This window comes from Passer montanus, unplaced genomic scaffold, assembly GCF_014805655.1.
Source record: "Passer montanus isolate IOZ18808 unplaced genomic scaffold, ASM1480565v1 scaffold9, whole genome shotgun sequence".
Taxonomy (NCBI): domain Eukaryota; kingdom Metazoa; phylum Chordata; class Aves; order Passeriformes; family Passeridae; genus Passer; species Passer montanus.
The window spans coordinates 5,917,384-5,936,762 of NW_024374367.1; the positions used below are offsets into that span (position 1 = coordinate 5,917,384).

At 39.8% G+C, this 19,379-nt stretch overlaps 1 protein-coding gene across 1 annotated transcript in view; it reads right to left on the reverse strand.

The window, feature by feature from the left end:
- Positions 1–2,809: 2,809 nt before the first annotated feature.
- EEFSEC (eukaryotic elongation factor, selenocysteine-tRNA specific) overlaps positions 2,810–19,379 on the reverse strand; it is a 121,259-nt gene continuing 104,689 nt past the window's right edge. The window contains exon 7 of the mRNA XM_039734292.1: positions 2,810–3,671. Within this exon, the coding sequence (XP_039590226.1) occupies positions 3,487–3,671 (185 nt within the window). The 3' untranslated portion in view covers positions 2,810–3,486. The remainder of the gene's footprint in view (positions 3,672–19,379) is intronic.

Below are 19,379 nucleotides of genomic sequence, written 5' to 3' on the forward strand. Positions count from 1 at the left end.
CCTCCTGGCTCCAGACCTCTGGCACGATCACAAGCCAGACTGCAGTCCCAAAATAAATTCCAAGGAAAAGTAGAAAACAGGCTTGTAAAAATGAAGCTTTTCTCCCTGCTACTCTCTCCACAACCCGAAGATGTATTACTCACCAAACATCTGCACAGCCGTAATAATTTCTAGTTTTGCAACACTGACAACCTTAGGAGTATTAAAAAAACTTACATCTTTATTCCATTTTGGATTCATTATAATACAGTCTGACAATATATGCTAGTACAGTACATTCTGCAACATTTAACCCCTGCTCCCAGCTGCCGTTCTTAACTTCACGGCTTAATGACACAGAGTCAGTAGATCACAATATGACCCTGTTAATATTTTTTTTAATGCCATTTTTACAAATTACAGCATAATGCACTGATTATGAGGATGAAAGGAAAGTCTCTACGTCTGTCTGGAAACCAAATAAAAGAATGTTTGAACATCTGTTCATCCTACAAATGTCTTTTAAAGCTTTGATTTTCCCATAATCATTTTGTTCCACCATTTCACCCTTTTTCGAATGTGTATCCAACAGCCTCAGGACAGTAGCCAGAGATCTGCAGTAATAGCACATTATAATCAAAGTTCTTGGGCACATTTAGGTTCTCCCTTTGGAATTCTACATCGGGAGAAACACAAAACACACAAGCCCCAGTCTCCAACAGATCCCTCCCCAGCTGTGTGTCCCACAGAGACGTCTGCAGCAGGAGCAGAAGGAGAGGACGAGGCTTTGTGACAGGGGCTTTCTGCAGAGGATTCCGAGGCACAAGGGCAGGGTAGGGGGCAGCTGAAGGCACTGCCTGCTCCTGTGGGTCCATCAGAGCTGCTCAGGGTCAAAGCCTGAGCAGAGGCAGCTCCTCAGTGCACGCAGGAGCTGGGATGAGCTGCAAGCCAAGAGCCTTCCCCACCTCACAGGGCTCCCAGCAACTGCCGTGGGAGCCCTGCCATGGATCTCCAGGGCAAGAGCAGGGAGAAGCAATGAGCAAACAAGGAAATGGGAGCACTGAGGAAGAGATCAGATCTTAGACTGAGAAGATGGAAGAAAAATGCCAAGCTAGTATGCTAGTCTGGAAATGAAATGGAAGATAGGAGGGAGATTTTAAAAATATGTTTACAAGAGACTGGATGAGAAAGGGATGGAGGTCCAACTCTGGAATTATTGCTGCTCACTCCCTTGGAGTACCCAAGCAAATAAACCATGGGACTCCCTGCACTAGGAGTCCTTTCAGCCAAGAAGAGGACTGCAAATCTAAGTGTTCAGGGTTAATGAGTTTTCAAAGGGATCAAGTTCCATAACAACAGACTCACTGATCCTGTTAAGGGCAATCCACGGTGTGGGGGGGAAAACATTCATCAGATAGGCTTTGCAAAAATACATATCCCCATTTACACTGACAACCTCCTCTCCAGAACTACTCAAAAGTGTCTTAGAAATGAGAAAAGACAAAATCCTTTAAATGCAAGGATAACAACTCTGGAAGCACCTTTTCTTTCCAATACTCCAAATTAGCAACCCATTTAAAATTTGGCAAGGACACTAGAACAAGTATAAGTTCCTTAATAACTAGGAGCATTTAATTAGGTTTTTTTATACCCATAATGCTTAGACTAACCTAGGATGATAGTAACACTGTTCCTTCAATGTCACCTGTTCATCACTGCAGTATCTTAGGCAGAGGTACCAGTGCAGAGTAAAAAATGGGATTTGATAAAGGCTTAAAAGAAAGATGACATTACAAATATTCTTTCCAAAGACTGCTTTTGGGGGTGTTTGGGAAGAAGAGAGAAATGGGGAAGGAGAGGTGACAGGGGTGTGAAATGCATTTTTTCCATTACAGAAGGATACATTTTCCAGCAAGGCTGGCAGCACAAGTTACGTTAAGCCAATAGCTGAAGTTGCCTGCCTAATTCCTCTGGGATCACACTGAAAGCATACCCCATAATCTTAAGGGATGTGCTAAAGCTTTGCTGGGACTCACTCAGCAGAAACTGTTTGGGATTATTACACAAAGCACTAATTCTGTTCTGATTTAAAGGGGGACCATCAGCCTAGTTTAGACACCAGGCTTGCTCTGTCTCACAGCTGTCCAGCGGTAAATATCCTCTCAACAGATGATAACTTTGCCATTTGTAGCCACTTTGGCTACCTAGAAATTAAAAGGGTAAGACTGGAAAAAAAAAATCAGGTTCATGTTAACATGATGGACTCATGCCCATCGAGGGATATAATAATATGATTAATAAGAATGAATGCAGCAATTATTTACCTCCATGTGCAACATGCACTTACATTTACAAATTATCACCATCTATAGCTGACTTCAGCAAAGGGGTCACAGGCTGCAATTCAGCATCAACAAGCAGGTAATCTTTTTGTTCAAAAGGCAGAAACCAACGTTTGCCATGCTGCCAAGCCCAAGTTCAATGTCTGTTCCAGACTGCAGCTTTCATACCTGTGGAATTGCTGTTAGTTTTCATGTTAAGGTGTCCTATACTTTGTATGCAACAAGGAAGGGATATTACCAGTGCTCTCCTTTTTATGAGCCTAGGACATGAAATTGAGAGAAAGAACTAAAGCAGCCATGAAATCCCTATTAAAAACTAATGGTTTCTAAAGCATCTTGGAGACACTCATTTTACAAGGCTTATGCAGCAATCTTCTATCATTATTTTAAAGAAATAAAGCCCTTGACTATTTCCAGAGGCAACTTTTTCTTTCACACACAAAAGGCATTTTGGTTACAAAAAAACAAAAAAGGAAAAAGAAAATGAAAACAGTTTTGGAATAGGATTCATTGCAGAACAGGCAGGAAAATAAAAAAAGTTACATAAAATGTCACTGAAGATAAATTTGGAACCTTTGGAACAGCAAACAGAACAATTAAGACTCTCAGCTACACAGATCATTATGTTTAATATGGAAAACATTTCTAGATATAAACTGTATTTATAAAAAACATCCACACCATCTCTCAGATAGCATCTTACACAGTTGCAACTGAAGGAATGTGAAACATCCATTTTAGCTTTCACCTATTAAATAGTATGCCTTCTATCTCCCACTCTGCTCAAAGAAGTAAGCCTAGAATAATCAGCTTCACTTTGTGGGTCACATGAAATTCACACCCAAACTTCTAAATCAAGAGAAACTTCAACAGTTATCCAGGAAAACAGTGCAATTAGAACGTACACCCAGGGCTGCTCATCTGGCAGGTGAGATTCTCTGAGATGCCATAAAGATGCACACCACAGAAATTACAAAATAAGCAAATTTGAACAGAACAATCTGAGATTGCAGAGATTTTGGAAGGGGGCACAGTCAGGAAAAGCTTCCAGGCTCTGTTTGTGAGGAAGGAACAGGTCTAATGTGTTTGAACAAGAAACACATTACACCTCAATGCATTTCAGGGTCTGGACTTTAAGGTGTAATCAGAGGCCTCTCTTGTTTCCTCAGGACTGAATCATTTTCTTCTGTGTGTCAAAAACATATCTTTTAAAGATAAGTGAGATAGTAACAGGTTGGGCTGAATCATTCTTGCTGCTTTCATCCTCTTTGGTCACATCCCCCTTCCCTCCCTTAGATTTCTTCTTGGAGGCAGCAGTTAGCAGCATCTTGGTATCTGGCTTCAGCCCATCTGTAAAAGAACAAGAACACACATGATTAACACACTCAACATTACATTTCAGAGAACTAGAAAAAAATGAGCAGGCATGTTTTCATCTGAAATCAACCAAAGAAAATAAAGTAAATCAAATGCATTAGGGAAGTCACATTTCTGCATAAGACTCCTGCAGTATGGTAGTTTACATAGAAATAAGAGAAGTCTTTAAACATAAAGTTCACAACAGTGATACCACAAATCCAGTGCAGTATCCTGAATCCTTCAGTGTCCATCTACAGCTTTTAAAGTATTAAACACAGGCAACAACTTAAACAAGCCAGGCCAGCTTGCCTGGTCTCAGTCTTTTATTTGGCAGGCCTTTCTTATTATTTAGACACATACCCAAAGTTTCTTGTCATCACTAAGAATATTTATAAAAATATAAGTAATGAATAAAAAACAACTGGTAAAACATTAAAATTATAGAGAGCCACAAGGCTCAGAAGATTCTTGAATTTCTTTAAATCTATTTTCTGGATTTACCTGAAGCACACTGCTTTTTTTATAACTTACACATTGTAAATTATACATGTTTTGTGTTTGTTTATGTTTGCTGGGTTTTTTGTTTTTGTTTTTATTTTGTTAAGACAAAGTATTTGTTAGGGATTTCAACTTGCACTGCTTATTGCTTAGGGGCACTAGAATTAAGCTGCATAGTATTTTGGGGATCTATTTCTCCAGACATTTGTGCCAAACAAAAATATTTGTCCTTTTCCTCCTAAACTGACAGGGTTTGTTACACCTTTATTTTTTCTTATAACTCAACACATTGGTAACATTTTAGATAAGAAAAGCAAGATAGCAAAGTCCAGAGAAATGCTGTAAAACAAGAGAGATGCAGCTCCTAAAACACCACTCCTGAAGAAGCACTTGCATAAGGCAGAAAGCAACAAGCTCCTCAAAGCTTTTTCAGTGCCACCTGAATATGCTACAATGTGGTCTTCAGGCTTTGGGCCAAAATCAGTTCAGGTATTTTTAACCTGTGGTGTCACATAACCTTATCTCAAACACTTAATCAGCCTCTCTCTCTTCATACTGAAATTCAGATGCGGATTCTCGTATCACAGCCTGACAAAAAGGTTGAGATGCTTATGATTTCCTGGAGACAGGAGGTCTAGGGGCACAGGTGAACTGCTCCAGCTCACACACATCCAGGGCCACTCCGAGCTGATGGCAAGGGGACACAGCCCAGAGCCCAGCCCCTCATCTGGCTGTGTCAGAGAGCAAATTGTGCCAGCAGCATTCCCACCGCACGGCCAAGGGAAGGGAGGAAGTGAGGAAGTGTTGAAGCAAAACCAGGAAGCTCCCAGTTGCCATTTCCCAATCACAGCCCTGAAGTGGGGAGATTTTCACAGAGAGGCGTCTTTTATTTGGAAAAAAACCCAAAAAACAAAGAAAAAACACAACAACAACGGGGAAAAAAGTGCAAGATTCCATAAGAGGAGAAAATCAACATGGTTTTTATAAAACTAAATAATTGACAGCCCACACTAAGGCTGCAGGAGTCCAGCATCAAGCACATTCAACTTTGTACAGTTCTGCAAGATCGTGCATTTCAGTCATGGCAGCTGCTGTTTTCTCTTTCCAGATGGCAGGACACAAAAAAAGCAATGATTATTTCATTGTGAAAATAATTGAGACTGTTCTTCCTTGATGGCTGAGAAGTCTGATAATGACTATCTTTGCACACGTAAGGTTCAATTAATCAAACTAGGTAATATGGTGTGGCGGGACCACATATTTATTATATGATTTTATTACATTGTAGAGTCATGTTTGATGCAGCTGTTTCGATTTTTTAATTGGATGCTTTCATATAAATCCCATTAATATCATTACCCTTACAATCACTCCATCTTCACTACGAAAAATAATTTATCACTACATGAAAAGCAACTTATTTCCTATTTGGAAAGCTCTGAGACTATTGTGGGTACTGCTAGAAAAAAAATAGCAACAGTCAAAAAAGGGGAAAACAAAATAAAAGCAGCAGAGAGAGTGACCTCAAGCAGCCCCACTCACTTTTGCAGAATTTATTTAATATTTTATATTTTATGTTTTTTACTGGTTTGATCAAGCTAATTGTAACTGTCCCTGTACAGGGTTTCCTCTGCTTTCCTGAGACAACCATTTATTTTTTGGACAAAGAAACATTTCATTTTGCTTTCTAGTTGGTTTCCCTTTCTGGGTCTTATCACTATTACAAATGTTGCTGTTACTGGCACAGCACTGTTTAAGAAAGATGTTTAACTAAATCCTTTCAGAAAGACACATTTTAATTAAAGCAAACAAATCCTAAAACACTTTTATTTTTGTTAGCAGGCTTTGCGAGACGCTAATTTCCAAAAAATGGTAATTGGCGGAAAGGAGAGAGGAAGGGAGGAGATGTGGCATTAAAATTGCAGCCAAAATTTTCCCTTATGGGCATCTGAAGAACCCAGGCTGCCTCTGCAAGCCCTTGCCCACAGGGACATGGCAGTGCTTGGCCTCTCACCCCCCAGAGACCCTGGGCTGCAGCAGCAAGTCAGGGAATTCTCAGCCACAAGAGTGAAATAACCACAGTGGATAAACTGAGCTTCAAACCCACCAGTGACATCAGCTTGGATGGCCCAACACAACTGAACCTGGCACAGCCTCTGTGGTGTTCATACAAAGCATCTCATGTCTGAAAAGTTCTGGTTTGGAGAAAAATTGCTCACTGCATGTGGAATTCTGCCGGGGAAAATGCATTTAAAACTGAGCCATCCCACCTCCTCCACCCTATCACTAACTTCCACATAGGAGAAGTGAAGGGATGCCTCACCTGCAGCACTTAACACCTATTTGGACTAAATAAGGTTTTCCAGGTAAGAAGTTTACAGAAAAAATGGCAGAAGGTGGCAGTTTGTACCAGTGAAGTGACAGGCTGCCAGCCAGAGGCAGCTCAGGTATTACTGGACTCACATGGTATCTAAATTACCTAATCAGATCCCATGGCCCTCATTCTGCAAACAGATTAGGTGGCTGGCATCATACCCTGACAAATGGCATTTTCTGTTTTTCTGCTCTGGTGCCAGCAGGTCTCAGGGCTGAGGAGGCTCTGAGACAGGGAGCAGCACAAAGGAGCAGGCAGAGAGAGACAGGCACAATCGGGGTTTCATCTACCTCCGTGGATTTCTCACATTACACACAATGCATACTTTACATTTTACAAAACCAAGGAAATGAAGGGAAATATATCTGTCACCGAAGAAGACATCAGAGCTTTAATAGCTGAAATGACGGATATTTTTAGATGGAGGTCTAGTTTAACTTACTTACATTAAGGGTCTAATCTCTGATGAACAATAGCTATGTTAGCTTGAACACATAGTGAGAAATCTGTTCCATTAATTAAGTGCTGCCTGTACTACTCGGATTTGTAGCAAATGTTAATAGATTTTTTTTTTCTTCCTCTGTTGGACAATTACTTTATTTTGCCAAGTTGCTAATGGATTAAATTGAAAAGGTCCATGTGTTAAAAAAGACTTTAGCTTCAAAGTTCTAAAAAATGCCTTGCATACAACAATGGAAAATACCTATGTATTAATATTATTAATGGGCCATCCTCAAAGGCACATAAGATATGTGAAAGCTTAGCAAATTCATTCCTACCCATCAAAATCATGTCTGTAAGAAGAAGAGCCCAGACAAGGTCTTATGCAAAATGTACTTTTAGCATCCACTCATGCAGGTTAGAAAATCTAGTTGCAAAACAATGTAATTTACTTCATTCTTTTCAACTACTGTTAATAATTGACAGATAAAAATACAGACTCTAATATCCTTTGTTTCAGAATGGCCTGAAGGATTTAGTCCAAACGGATCCATTTGTAAGTGATATTAATAAAAAAATTCATTTTCAAATTCAAATGAAAAGCAATACCAAATCAGGAAGAACGATTTCACACGCACAAAATAAAGGAAAAGCACAGTATTTTATACAATTTTCACAAATAAAAAGCTAGCAGCTTAGTGATTTGCAGTATCTTACACAGTGCCAGTGTTGAGTTTTGCAATTGCTCGCACAAGAAATAAGCGTAGAAACACACAGATTTTAACCACTTCATACAGAAATTCCACACTGTAGAACTCTGGTCACCTTCTTGTGTATAGAATAAAATCCATTTTTATCTGTACACAATGGATCCAGCTCCATTCCCTCCCTCCAGGGAAGTTCCTCCCATGGAGAGCAGTTCTGCCCTGTGCACACCCTCCTGCAGAGGACAGGCTCCACATCAGCCAGCCCGGAATGCCAGCCCTGACAAATCACAACACCCACACACAGCACCACAACCACGCTCACTTTTGCTTTGTTTTCACTCCTGCTTCAGCTGGAAGGAGGATGAAAGCTGACACAGTATCTGCTCCTCCAATTCCTTTTGCTCACCCAACAGCAGGGTGAAGGAGCACCTCTGTGCTTTTGCCCCATATAAATATTTTTTTCATTACCTGTAACCTTGGACTATACTTTGCCTTTTACACTTTTAACTTCCCCACTACACATTCTCCTTCACTTAATACTGTCATTCCTTATCAACATCCCTTGTCAGATTTGTTGACTTTTTTTCTTATTAGCCTTCTGCTTCCCTGCTCCTTCAAAAGGTCCCCAAGAACAGACCCTGTTCTTTCTTTCTGAAGTCCAACTCCTTCCTCCTTGACTCACAATTGCACTTGCTATTCAGCCCTTCAGGAGTTTTATCTCTCTCTCTCCCCCTTTTCCAACTGAATTTTTCAGATTTCCCATCTCTGTATTTCTATTTCCTATTTTCACAGTTCTCTTCAATATTTAGGAATAGTTCTGTCTCCTTCAAAGCTAATGAAACATTGTGTTTGAAGGCAAGATTTTAAAGACCGAATGCCAGACACACTTTAGATGAGAAGCAAGATAATACAGTATCTCCTTGTAGCCCAGCCAGAGACAGGAGCAATTTTTAAGCAACTGATAACCCATCATTGAAAACAGGTGTAATAATATAGGTGCAGGCATGCTTTCCAGCACAGCCAGGGAGAATAATTTATTTTGCCAAACTTCAACAACTCCCTTCTCTTGTGCACACTTGTAAAAAAACTATTACAAACTATGCTGGTGAATATGGAAGTATCTGCATGGATTTTTACAGAGTTTTCTTAGAGCATAAGAATTGTACTGGGGAACAAAAAAATCACGTTAAAAGCTTTCAATGCTCCCAGTTAATGAGAACTTTGCTTTCAGGCCAAAATGAAACGTTCATCCCACCCTGCACTGGCACTTGCCATGGTTTGCTGGAAAAGTGCTGGCTCAGGATCCTCACCATGCTGTTAGGAAAAAGCACATTGAGGCTACACCAGCAGCTACCCTGGGAATAGAAAATATTCCTTTCTTCATTACATATTAAGAAATTGCTAGATTATTTTTGACTTGCTGATACTATTGCCAAACCTCCCATTTCATTCAGGAATTTGTGAGCAGAGTTTCAGTGGGAAACTGAACTTACTTCTCCCTTCTATAAAAAAAATATCATATTCACTTCCTTTGAATACTGCAGGTAAGACTCAGCTACATGCAACTTCTTGTTTCCTGTCAACAAGCAAATGTTAAAAATTGACTGAACATCAGAGAAGAAGTTAACACAGCATATTTGATGTTGGAAATAATTTTTATCCGAGGCAAACGTAACCTTTTAATATGACAGGCAGACATTTTTCTTTCCTCCCGAGGGAAGGAAAAAAAGAGCAAAACTTGAAAGAGGCAAAGTGTTGGGGATAATCCTCACTCACAATGGATTATTCGTAACAGCTGGTTTGCACAATTTCAGGATTTCCTCAAATTGAACTCTCAGAACCCGAACCCTAATTACACAGTTAGAGAGTGTGTGCCTGCATCAACTCTTGCTAACAGAGAGTACAAAAGCTGGTTGACCTGAAAATCAGAAATAATTAGAGGCCCAGATGGAGACGTCCATGCCACAGTCTGATGCAGAGGGGCTTCACCAGAGAGTGCACAAAGACCAGCCTCTCCCTCAGCCTCCTGCAATGATGGACCACTGAAAGGAAACAGAAACTTTCTGCCAGTACTGCAGGATTCAAGAATCTTGTATTCAGCACAACACAATTAAAAACTAAATAATTTTTCTTTTCTTGCAACAGCTATATATATTTATCCATCCTTAGAAATATCCATTCTTAAAAAAACATAGCTACCTGTGTTCAAAGAAGGATACAGAATTCAAATAGAGTAGTATTCCTATTTGTTTCACATTCTGGTTAACTTTAAAATAAGAATAAAAAATTTATCATTGGTTTCCAGCAAAATTAATAGAAATACCAGTGTTATAAGAACTGATTCTCAGAGTCCCACAATACATTAGAAAGCACACACTTGTTTTCCAACTAGTCCCAAAACACATCAGCAATTCTAAAAAACTGTTTCTATGCACCCTAAGAACTCAAAAAGCTCATGTAATATCTCTAAAGTAACACTGGAGTGTTGATTTAAACAAAAGGCAGAAGCATTCCAAAATGAGAGGATCTGTTTGTCCAGCCTCTCCTGCTACAGTTATCTCTGCAGTCAGACAGAAAGGACAAGAACAACAAAATATAACATGCTGCTTCAACTTCTCACATCAGTTAGCAACTCTGCTTCTTTTCTCCTCTCCTAAAGATATCCCAAATTCTACCTTTTGACTTTATTAATCAATTTTGCACCTTCAATATCCCAGCAAAAAAAAAACCAAACCCAAACCGAACCAAAATCCAAAAAAACAAAACAAAAAACCCCCAAACAAAAACCAATCCCAAACCACCAACAAAACAAAACCCAAACCAAAGAAAAACAACCCAAAGTGATCAGGAAAAACAAGATTTTTGTGAGGCTTCCAAGGACAGAAGTACTGTGTTACTGTACCCACTAACACTGTAATAGGGACCTCAAATGCACCACGCTACATCCAGTGGAGTGGATGATGGGTCATCTAGAACTGCTGATCCTATTTGGCTTGGCATCCCATCTGCCTCTCATGAATGTATTGTGCTTTAGAAAGAGCAGGGGTGAAACTGTGTCCTGAGCTAACTGGAGCCCAGGATCAGGCAGGAACATCCTGACATCAGGGTCAACACCTATAAAACTTTTCTAGGCAGAAGATTTAAGTTCTCTTACAGGAGCCAGTCTACTCTGTTTCTAGGTGTTCATCACCACGATAACAAATATAATATGATTACCAAGACAATTTCAGTGTAATAGTTGACCAGAGAGTCACTCAAGAAACAAGGGATACACACTCCTTTCCTTGCTACCCTCAGGAGCTCAGGATTTCAGCTTCAATTACTTCCACATATCAGGCAATGAATTTTACTTATGTAAATCCCTTCATAATTCTCCAGTAATTCTATTTTGAATTCACACCACCTTTTCCACATCTCTTGTCAGCTCTCTCAAATATTCTGCTAGAGTTTCAAACTTCAGAGAAGAGTAATTTTTCTTTTCTGGCCAGTACAAGATCAGTTATTATCACCTTGCCTGGCTTGCGAATATTAGTAGGGCTACAGCAAGAAGTTGGCCAGGGAGCAACCAGCCTCCAAGAAGACAAGAAAGGAGACTCCTTCCTTCCAAATGTGCTAAACCCTCAGCATGCTATTTGGAATCTACGCAAAACATCCATAATTCTTTGTTTGATGACAGAGATGAGAAGAAAAAAATAATCTTACAGCCACTTTGAGCAGAAGTAGATTGCCCCATGTCCCAAACACTGTTGTGACAGCCAGACTGCATCAGCAGCACTATTCCTGCAGTCTCAGCATGGCAGACTGCTTGGAAATCCTTCACAAATAAAACATCTTCCCATAAATTGGGGAACAGCTGCCTGTACCACATCAGAGAAGGCTGCAGCTCAGTGGTGAGCAGGATTGAGTCTTGTGTATCAATTTAAGTTTTCTTATAACAATATCTTTCAGGCTTTTGGACTGAAAGATATTATTATAAGAAGTGGTACTACTGGAAATAACATGGGTTTCATTATGGGCTCTTGCTTCGCAGGGAAAGAGCCAATCTTCCCTGATGAGGAAGACAGAAGCTGTTTTAATTTAAGCAGCTGACCTGGGTGAAGTTCAGGCTGAAGCTGTATTTGGAAAACTCTCCCATCAAGCCGGACACAACCCTTTCAAGCTCAGTGCCAATTCCACACAATGGCTTGAACTGCGCACTCTGGCAGTCCTTAAAGGCACATTTTGTATCTTGGCTTTTGCTGCAAGCAATCAAGAAAGAATGCAAGAAAACAAAACTGTTTCCCAAGCACTGTTTGCTGGTGCCATAATTAATATAATCAAACAATTCCACAAATTGCTTCCAATTGCTGGCGTCACTTTCATGTGCAGAGCCAGACTTTCAAAGAAGGGCCCTTCTTGTCCTACATCCTTACACTGGTAACCCTCGCTTCACACAATAGTAAACAAGACCTCACTAAATAGTAGAGGGTAATTTGTACTGTAATAGGTCCCCAAGGCACCATGGACACAATTTGAAATGCCATCTAATTTTTCTTTTTAATTAAAAAAGCAGTTACTATATTTAAACAACAACACAAAAAAGTTCAGAGGGGACAGATTGGAGTTTCCCACAGCTCTCTGGGAGTTTTCTCAAGGTCAGGAAGAGTTTTATAGGCTCAATTGGTACACATTTTTTTCTTTAATTAGTCTGCCATACCTTCTACATGAAGTCAGCGTCTTGATTTTCAGTCTGATATTTTTCATATTGCTAAATGGAGCACAGACTCCAGCACCACACCGTAGCTGCTGGCTGCTGAGTGGGTATCAGTGGTACACTTCCCTATGCTTCCCTTGCCTGCTCCTTTCCCTCTCCTCTCTTCATCCTAAACCTGTCATCCACACTAAGGAGACCCAGTGTAAAACAGTGCATTGAGGATGCCATCCATTCAGCTTTATTTTGCTCAATTTACAGCAAGATGACCAGGATATATTATCTGTTTTCCCAAATTTACATAACACAACCACATTTTTAACCTTGTTTTTCAAAAATAAAATGCAACTATTAAACAGCGGGTACAAATGGACCACTGCCATCTGAAGCCACACAGCAGGACAGATTTCTGAACTTGACAAATCATGTATCACAGCACTGCTCTGCATCCATCTCATTACTTAAGTAAATCTACACAAGCCCACACACACTTTAGAAGGATATTTGCAGTTCCCGCTATGGGTTTGCCAAAATACACCAACATTACCCTTCAGCCCTAATGACAACATGGAGATGAAGTGACATACTTAAGGTCTTCATTTCTTGGCCAGTTGGCCATCCTTCAGCAGAAATCAGTTGAGAGTACCAAACCTGACCGCATTTTATAGGCCAACACCGCTGCTGTTGCACAGTGCACCACAATCGTTTGCTGGCCACGTCTTCCTGGAACAAATTCCCTAAGAGCAGAGAACTTTCTACCTTCACTCTTGGAACAGAACCATGAGCTGTGTGCTGTACAAACTTTGTGTTTCTGTGCAGCAGGGACTAACCTGAATACAGGTTACAGGGAGACTCCAGTGCACCATGCTCTAGGTCTAGGCTACACAAACTAAGTGTACACACAACACAATGGATCAACTGTCAGAGCTAAAAGACAACCACTATGATTATATTTCTGGCCTCAAATCCAACACTGTTGTACTAGCCTAGAGGAAATTTTCAAATTATTTCCGCATGGACTTTCAGTACAGTAACAAGGTTGCAATTATACGAGCTGATGTATCATACCAACAATTATTACAACTCTATTTTCACTTGATGGGCACTCGAGGTCCACAGAGCCATTAAGATCATGCCTAAGTGCTGTAGCATACCTGCAGGGAGAGGCACCACTCACACTGGTGCTGTGATTTCAGTCCACACATTCTTCAAGCTCCCTGAAGCAAAAACTGAGTGCATGGAAAATGCCCAGTGCATACCAGGAACAACTATGAAAAAATAATGGAACTAATAAGGAATCAAATTATTTATGCATATAAATGTAATGTTGGAAGCTTGGAATTATAGGCAAGCTCTTCTTACAATTCCACAGTAGAGAAATTACAGGCAGGTCAGCGTGAAATGTCCAATACCATTCAAAACACTCAGAACAGTGTCTTGAAATCACAATTACTGTCACTGGCTCTCCTAAGCTCTCTCTCTTCTGGCAGAGTACTAAGAAACATGCAGACATAAACACAGAGCAGAATCTGGAAGAGTGTATGACAACTGTTATACAGGACAGAATTTCACAACTTTTATTTTTGAGGTAGTCCTTGCTGATTAAACTCTCAGATCAACAGGAGCAATATCACAAACATGTCTCCAGAGAGTACAGTTAGGTATGTAAAAATAGGAACCACTAAGGAACCACTAAGCACAGGAGCTTTCATAGTTTTGAAAACCACAGAATATCCCTTTGGCACTAAATTAGCATCCAGTGAAGGAGTTTCTCAGTCCAGAGGCACTCAGCAGTGGGCCAGAAGGCACTTTTGATTGTGTTTTTGTCAGCACTCCAGTACCTATTAAACTGTAAATAAACAAAACTAACAATTCTCAAGTTATGTGCACCAAGGTGAGCAGAAACAACTGAAAACATGTTTTGCATTCAACACAAGGGACTAAAACTTCATCATCCCAGTGAAAAGGGAACAACAACAACAACAAAACCTGCAGCAGTGCCCAGTATCTCCTGCAGCAGCCTCTCAGAAATGCACACAATGTGGAAGAGGTCCAGGTGAGCAGACCTGACACAGAATCAAAGGCAATTCATTACAAAGCAGCTCCAAAAATCAAAGTGCTCAACCCACAGGCCCCTTTGTAATCCTCCCACCTCGGCTGCCACTCTCCTTGTGGAGGAGGCACCGCAGCAGCCACTGAGGCTGGACCAACTGCACTGACACATCCCAGGCATCTGCTGCTCAGCCCTGGTCCACAGTTTAGGTTTGGTGATATTCATCTTTCCCCAGGCTGCCTTTTTAAAGCAATCCTGAACAATGGGACTTCAGAATAAAGACTAAAACATTTCAAATTTTTTTTTTTTAAACTTCTAGGCAAGGGCCTTTAAGGCGATTAGAAGGGGAGGGGGATTGGATAGCAGCTTTTGCTTTTTCATGTTATGTATATTGTGTGTAAACAAATATGCAATTTGCTTTAAAAAGATAAGGTGATTAAATTTTTATCGGGCTTGTACTCTGTTGTCACCACAACAAAGAGAATTAGGAGGAGGAAAGAAAGGCCTTTTTATTTGAATTATGCTCTTACCAGAGGTTCTCTACAGCACAGCTGTAAAGCCACTCAATGTTCTCCAAACAGGCCCTTTGATTACATTTTATTCAACTTGTTTGCATTTGGAGCAATCGAAAGGAAAAGAACGCTCCACATTTTGATGTCTTAATGTTCCTTAATACCTTCTTTAATTTATATTAAGCTTCTTAACTAGGGTGATGAATTCTTCAAAAACAATAAAGACCTAGTGCAGAAATCTTCCACACACCATGAAAATTGAAATTATAATGTATTCATGGCTTTTTTTTTTTGTTATAAAAAACATTATTTAGAAGAAAGATTTAAAGCATATAAAAAAATTCCAAAGTTGTATGAAAATTACTTGATCCACAGAAATGGAGGAAAGTTCAAACTAATTATTACAAGGGAAATAAAATGTTGTAGGAGGTAGAGGAGAATAAACAGCATGAGAGTTTTGGATTACTACAAAGTTTTCAGTTCTTTTAATAAACTAAATTTCTCCTCTGTGGTTTTCTACCAGAAAACTAATGATACAAACAAAACAACAAAAAAACCCAAACAAACAAAAAAACCCACCCACTGAAAATTAGTATCATTTTGTTTTACCAAGACAAAATCAAATGTCTGCCAGCTCTTTCTCCTTTATTATTCATATACTTCTTCCCTAAAATGACTCTTCACAGTTCCACAGCGTGTTCCCCTCCCAGTGTCTTTCACAGTCTGCCAACACCAACAGCCAAACCACGGCTGCTGATGAAGGGGCACCCCAACACCCCCAGGTGCAGCAGCTCCACGGGGCACACACGTTCCTGGGTGAGGTTCCCAGACTCAAACCCCATCCACAGGTGGGTCTCAGTCAAACACTGAGAAATTCAAGGGTCACTCAATAAGTAAAGTCCACTTGAGGGACAAGACTGGACAGAGAGGTTTGCTCTCCCAGGCACTGTGATTTCCACTTGTAGTGGATGCTCAAACACTGATTACCTGGCTCATGTATCAAAACTCAATCTCAATAATTCCAATCTTCTATAAAAAATCTCTTCTGCAGAAAATGAACACAGCTTTCAGTGAAAGCCCATTATGGAGTTCTATGTACAAATGATGGACTTTACATACAAAGCAGCCTTAGTAAGGAACATCCAAAAGGGTGTAGTCTGTCTTTGCTTCCCAGTTTGTCTACTATTTTACCTTTCTTTTTACCTAAAACTTGTACATTCTAATTTAACTGCTTTAAGTTTTCAGCAGTACATATGCATCTGCTTATGTACAGCCACAAACCTCTCACTTTGCTCCCCCTTGTCCTCTGCAATAGAAGTCCAGAGGAAAAAAACAAACCACGGCTGGTACTCCCCTGACACCAATACAGTGCCCAGAGCTGTGCTACAGTGACTGGGTACTACAGCAGCAGAGAAATGAGCTTTATAAGTGAATATCTAAAATCCTTGAAATACTGTTGAAATAATAGTTTTCAAAGAGAACAGACATTTTGATCTGGAACAATTGTAATTTTCTGTCAACATCCAATGACTGCTCACCTACATTCTTCTCAGTCATGTATTTAAGTAAATTCCAGGAAAGAAGAGTTTAAAACCTGAAAATAAAGCCTGCCACATTTACAAAATGTTTGTGGAAAAGCTCACTTAGCTGTACCAGCAATCAACCAGCCACAATAATTAAAACAATTAAAAAATTCACATGCTGCATTTACCACAGAATAAAACAATGCTGATCCTAATCTAACACCAATGGCACCCTGGTTGGAACAACACCTTCCCCTCCTGAACGAGTCACACCACACCAGCACAGAGCAGCAAAACCCAATTCCAGAGTGAGTATGGATCAACAGATCAAAACTGAAAAATCTGAGTAAATTGCAGACTGTGACTACGGCAGCACAAAACAGCTTTACAAACCACGTCGTTGCCTTCTGCTGTGGTGAAATGTTTTCTTCACAGCTGTCCAGCAAAGCAGTCACTGCTTTTGCAGGAAACAAGAGAGAAAGACAATATCGTGCCAATATAAACAGTTATTGAAGCACAATAATTATTGTATAACAGGTAATCAAGGCTGTATCCCAACTATTTAAACTTTCATCTGCATTTTTTAAGGGAGCAAGTACCAAATTTACATATCCAAAACAGTATTTTATGTATGTAACCAGTTAAGTCTTAACTGCTGTATCTAAAAAAGCTTGTGCCTTTAAGCACAAATGATTCATGAATTTTAATTTGTTTTAAATGTTGAAAAATTCCATCCAAGTAAATTAAGTCAACAAGCCAAACGATGAAGACATGTATCTGGCTTTATTTAAAAAATAAAAAAACTCAAGTCTATAAATTTCTTAGTCACCCACAAATCCTGTAGCAGTAAAAAATACTTTGCAATAACTTAAGTTTTCTGCATTTATTTTAATTAAGACACTATGCTTTTCACATGCTAGTTGAACACTACTGAGCCTTAACTTGATTTTCTTTGTATTATTTAACTACAATATTTTTATATGTTCCTTTAGAAATAAATTAGCCAATAATTATCAGAAAGCAGAGGGGAAGATTTGCAGAATGGGACTCTAAGCTGCTTCAATATTGTAAATTTCAAAAATGCAATGTCATCAGTCCACTCAACAAATAAAAAATGCTTAAAATTTATATAAGCATTATTCTAAAGATAACAATTTATTTGTATTTCCCTCCTAAATATCAAGACTTAGTTCAATATTTTCATGCTTTTTTCTCAGTAAATACAAAGACCAGAAACAAAACTTTGAATATAAAAGTTAATGTTTTCTAATAATTACTTTATAATACTCAGGCTCCAAATAAACAGCATTGCCAACCAAGCTGAGCCTGAGTAGTGCTATGTTTACAAAGGGACAGGCACAGTAGGTCAGACTTTAAATGAGATAGCACAGGCTGCAGAGATACAGTGACACAGACCCAGCACATATTAATAACTTAATACCTCTATCCATGCCACAGCAATACTTCCATTTTTCTAGGCAAGCACCCAAGGGCTGGGTTTCCTTCCTCACTGCACTCTTCCTGGGGCACAGACTGTTCTAAAACCCAGTCAAGTAAAATATCAGAAAACAGGTACAGCCTCTGTCCAAGTCCAGGGAAGCAGATCATATTTAGGCTGAAGGAGATTAGTTTTCCTGAACCATCACCCCAAAAGACTCTCCTCATATTTCTGAAATTTCCAGGTGCTGATCACACTGTTTAGAAATAAGATGTAGGCAATTCACAGGGCTCTGATGCAGAAATTATTAACAAATGTCCTGACACAGGTGGCTGGCTGGAACACAACAGATTACAGCAACCTAATGGACAAGATTCCCACTCCCAGTGCAAAGCTGTCTGAGTGTCTGGGTCCAAATCCAGCTGTGAAAGGGAAAAAGGTTGCAACTTATATTGCAGGGTGTTACAACAGCCAACCCAGCTGCACGGAGCAACAACCCGGGCTGGAGAGCCCCTGCACATTTCCAACACACCAACTCCTCTGACTGGCACTGCCAAAACCATCCAACCCCCACAAATAAACACCGTGTTTCTAGGGACTGCAGTAAAAGGCAGCATTGAAGGAGAGGGAAATAAAATTACAGAAGATGTAATATGATCAGCCAAAACACACAAACAAGAATAAATCAGCCCCATTACCAAAACCACCAGCAGCACCTTTGTGATGACTATTGATTTCACTAAGTTTAGGTTCTAATAGTCCATTTCAGGAGAAGGGGCTGTCAGACCTGAAGACTTTTTTTTTTTTTGGCAAATAATTGTTAAATGTTTGCCATGTATTAACATATCAATGCTTATTATATGTAAATTACTCAAAGACAACACAGGAACATATTTAGCCTATCATTATAAAAAATTTGTAGAGACACCAAATGAAAGAATGGAGTATCTTTTGCCCACTGAGTTTTCCCAGAATACTGGTTTTTTGAAAGGGGCTAATTTAAGAACTATTCACATTCAAATTACATTTTCTCTGGTAGCTCCTCTACATCTTCCTTGTAGCTCCCATTATGACACTGCTCCAGTCAACTCTGCACTTCACAGCATCTGAAAAATCATCCAGTAAAAGGAAACCCTGTCCCTTCCCACACCCATCTGTGTTCTCTATTTAGAGCTCTGATATCTCCAGTTATTGCTCAGGGCAGAGATGATCAACTGCAGGTTCTATGATGGCAACCAAGAAGCCATTTACAATTCCAACAGCTGTTACTGATTTTGCAGCAGAATTATGGCAAATCTGTAGTTCAAACCCTTCCTTCTTATGAGGAGGGGGGAAACAAGAACAAGAAAAAAACCAAAAACAAACAACAAAAACCCAAGAAAAGGGAAGGACTGGGGAAGTGCCATGGATAAAGGGCACAGCCCTGGCCAAAAACAGCTTTGCCTATGCAAAGCCAGGATAAT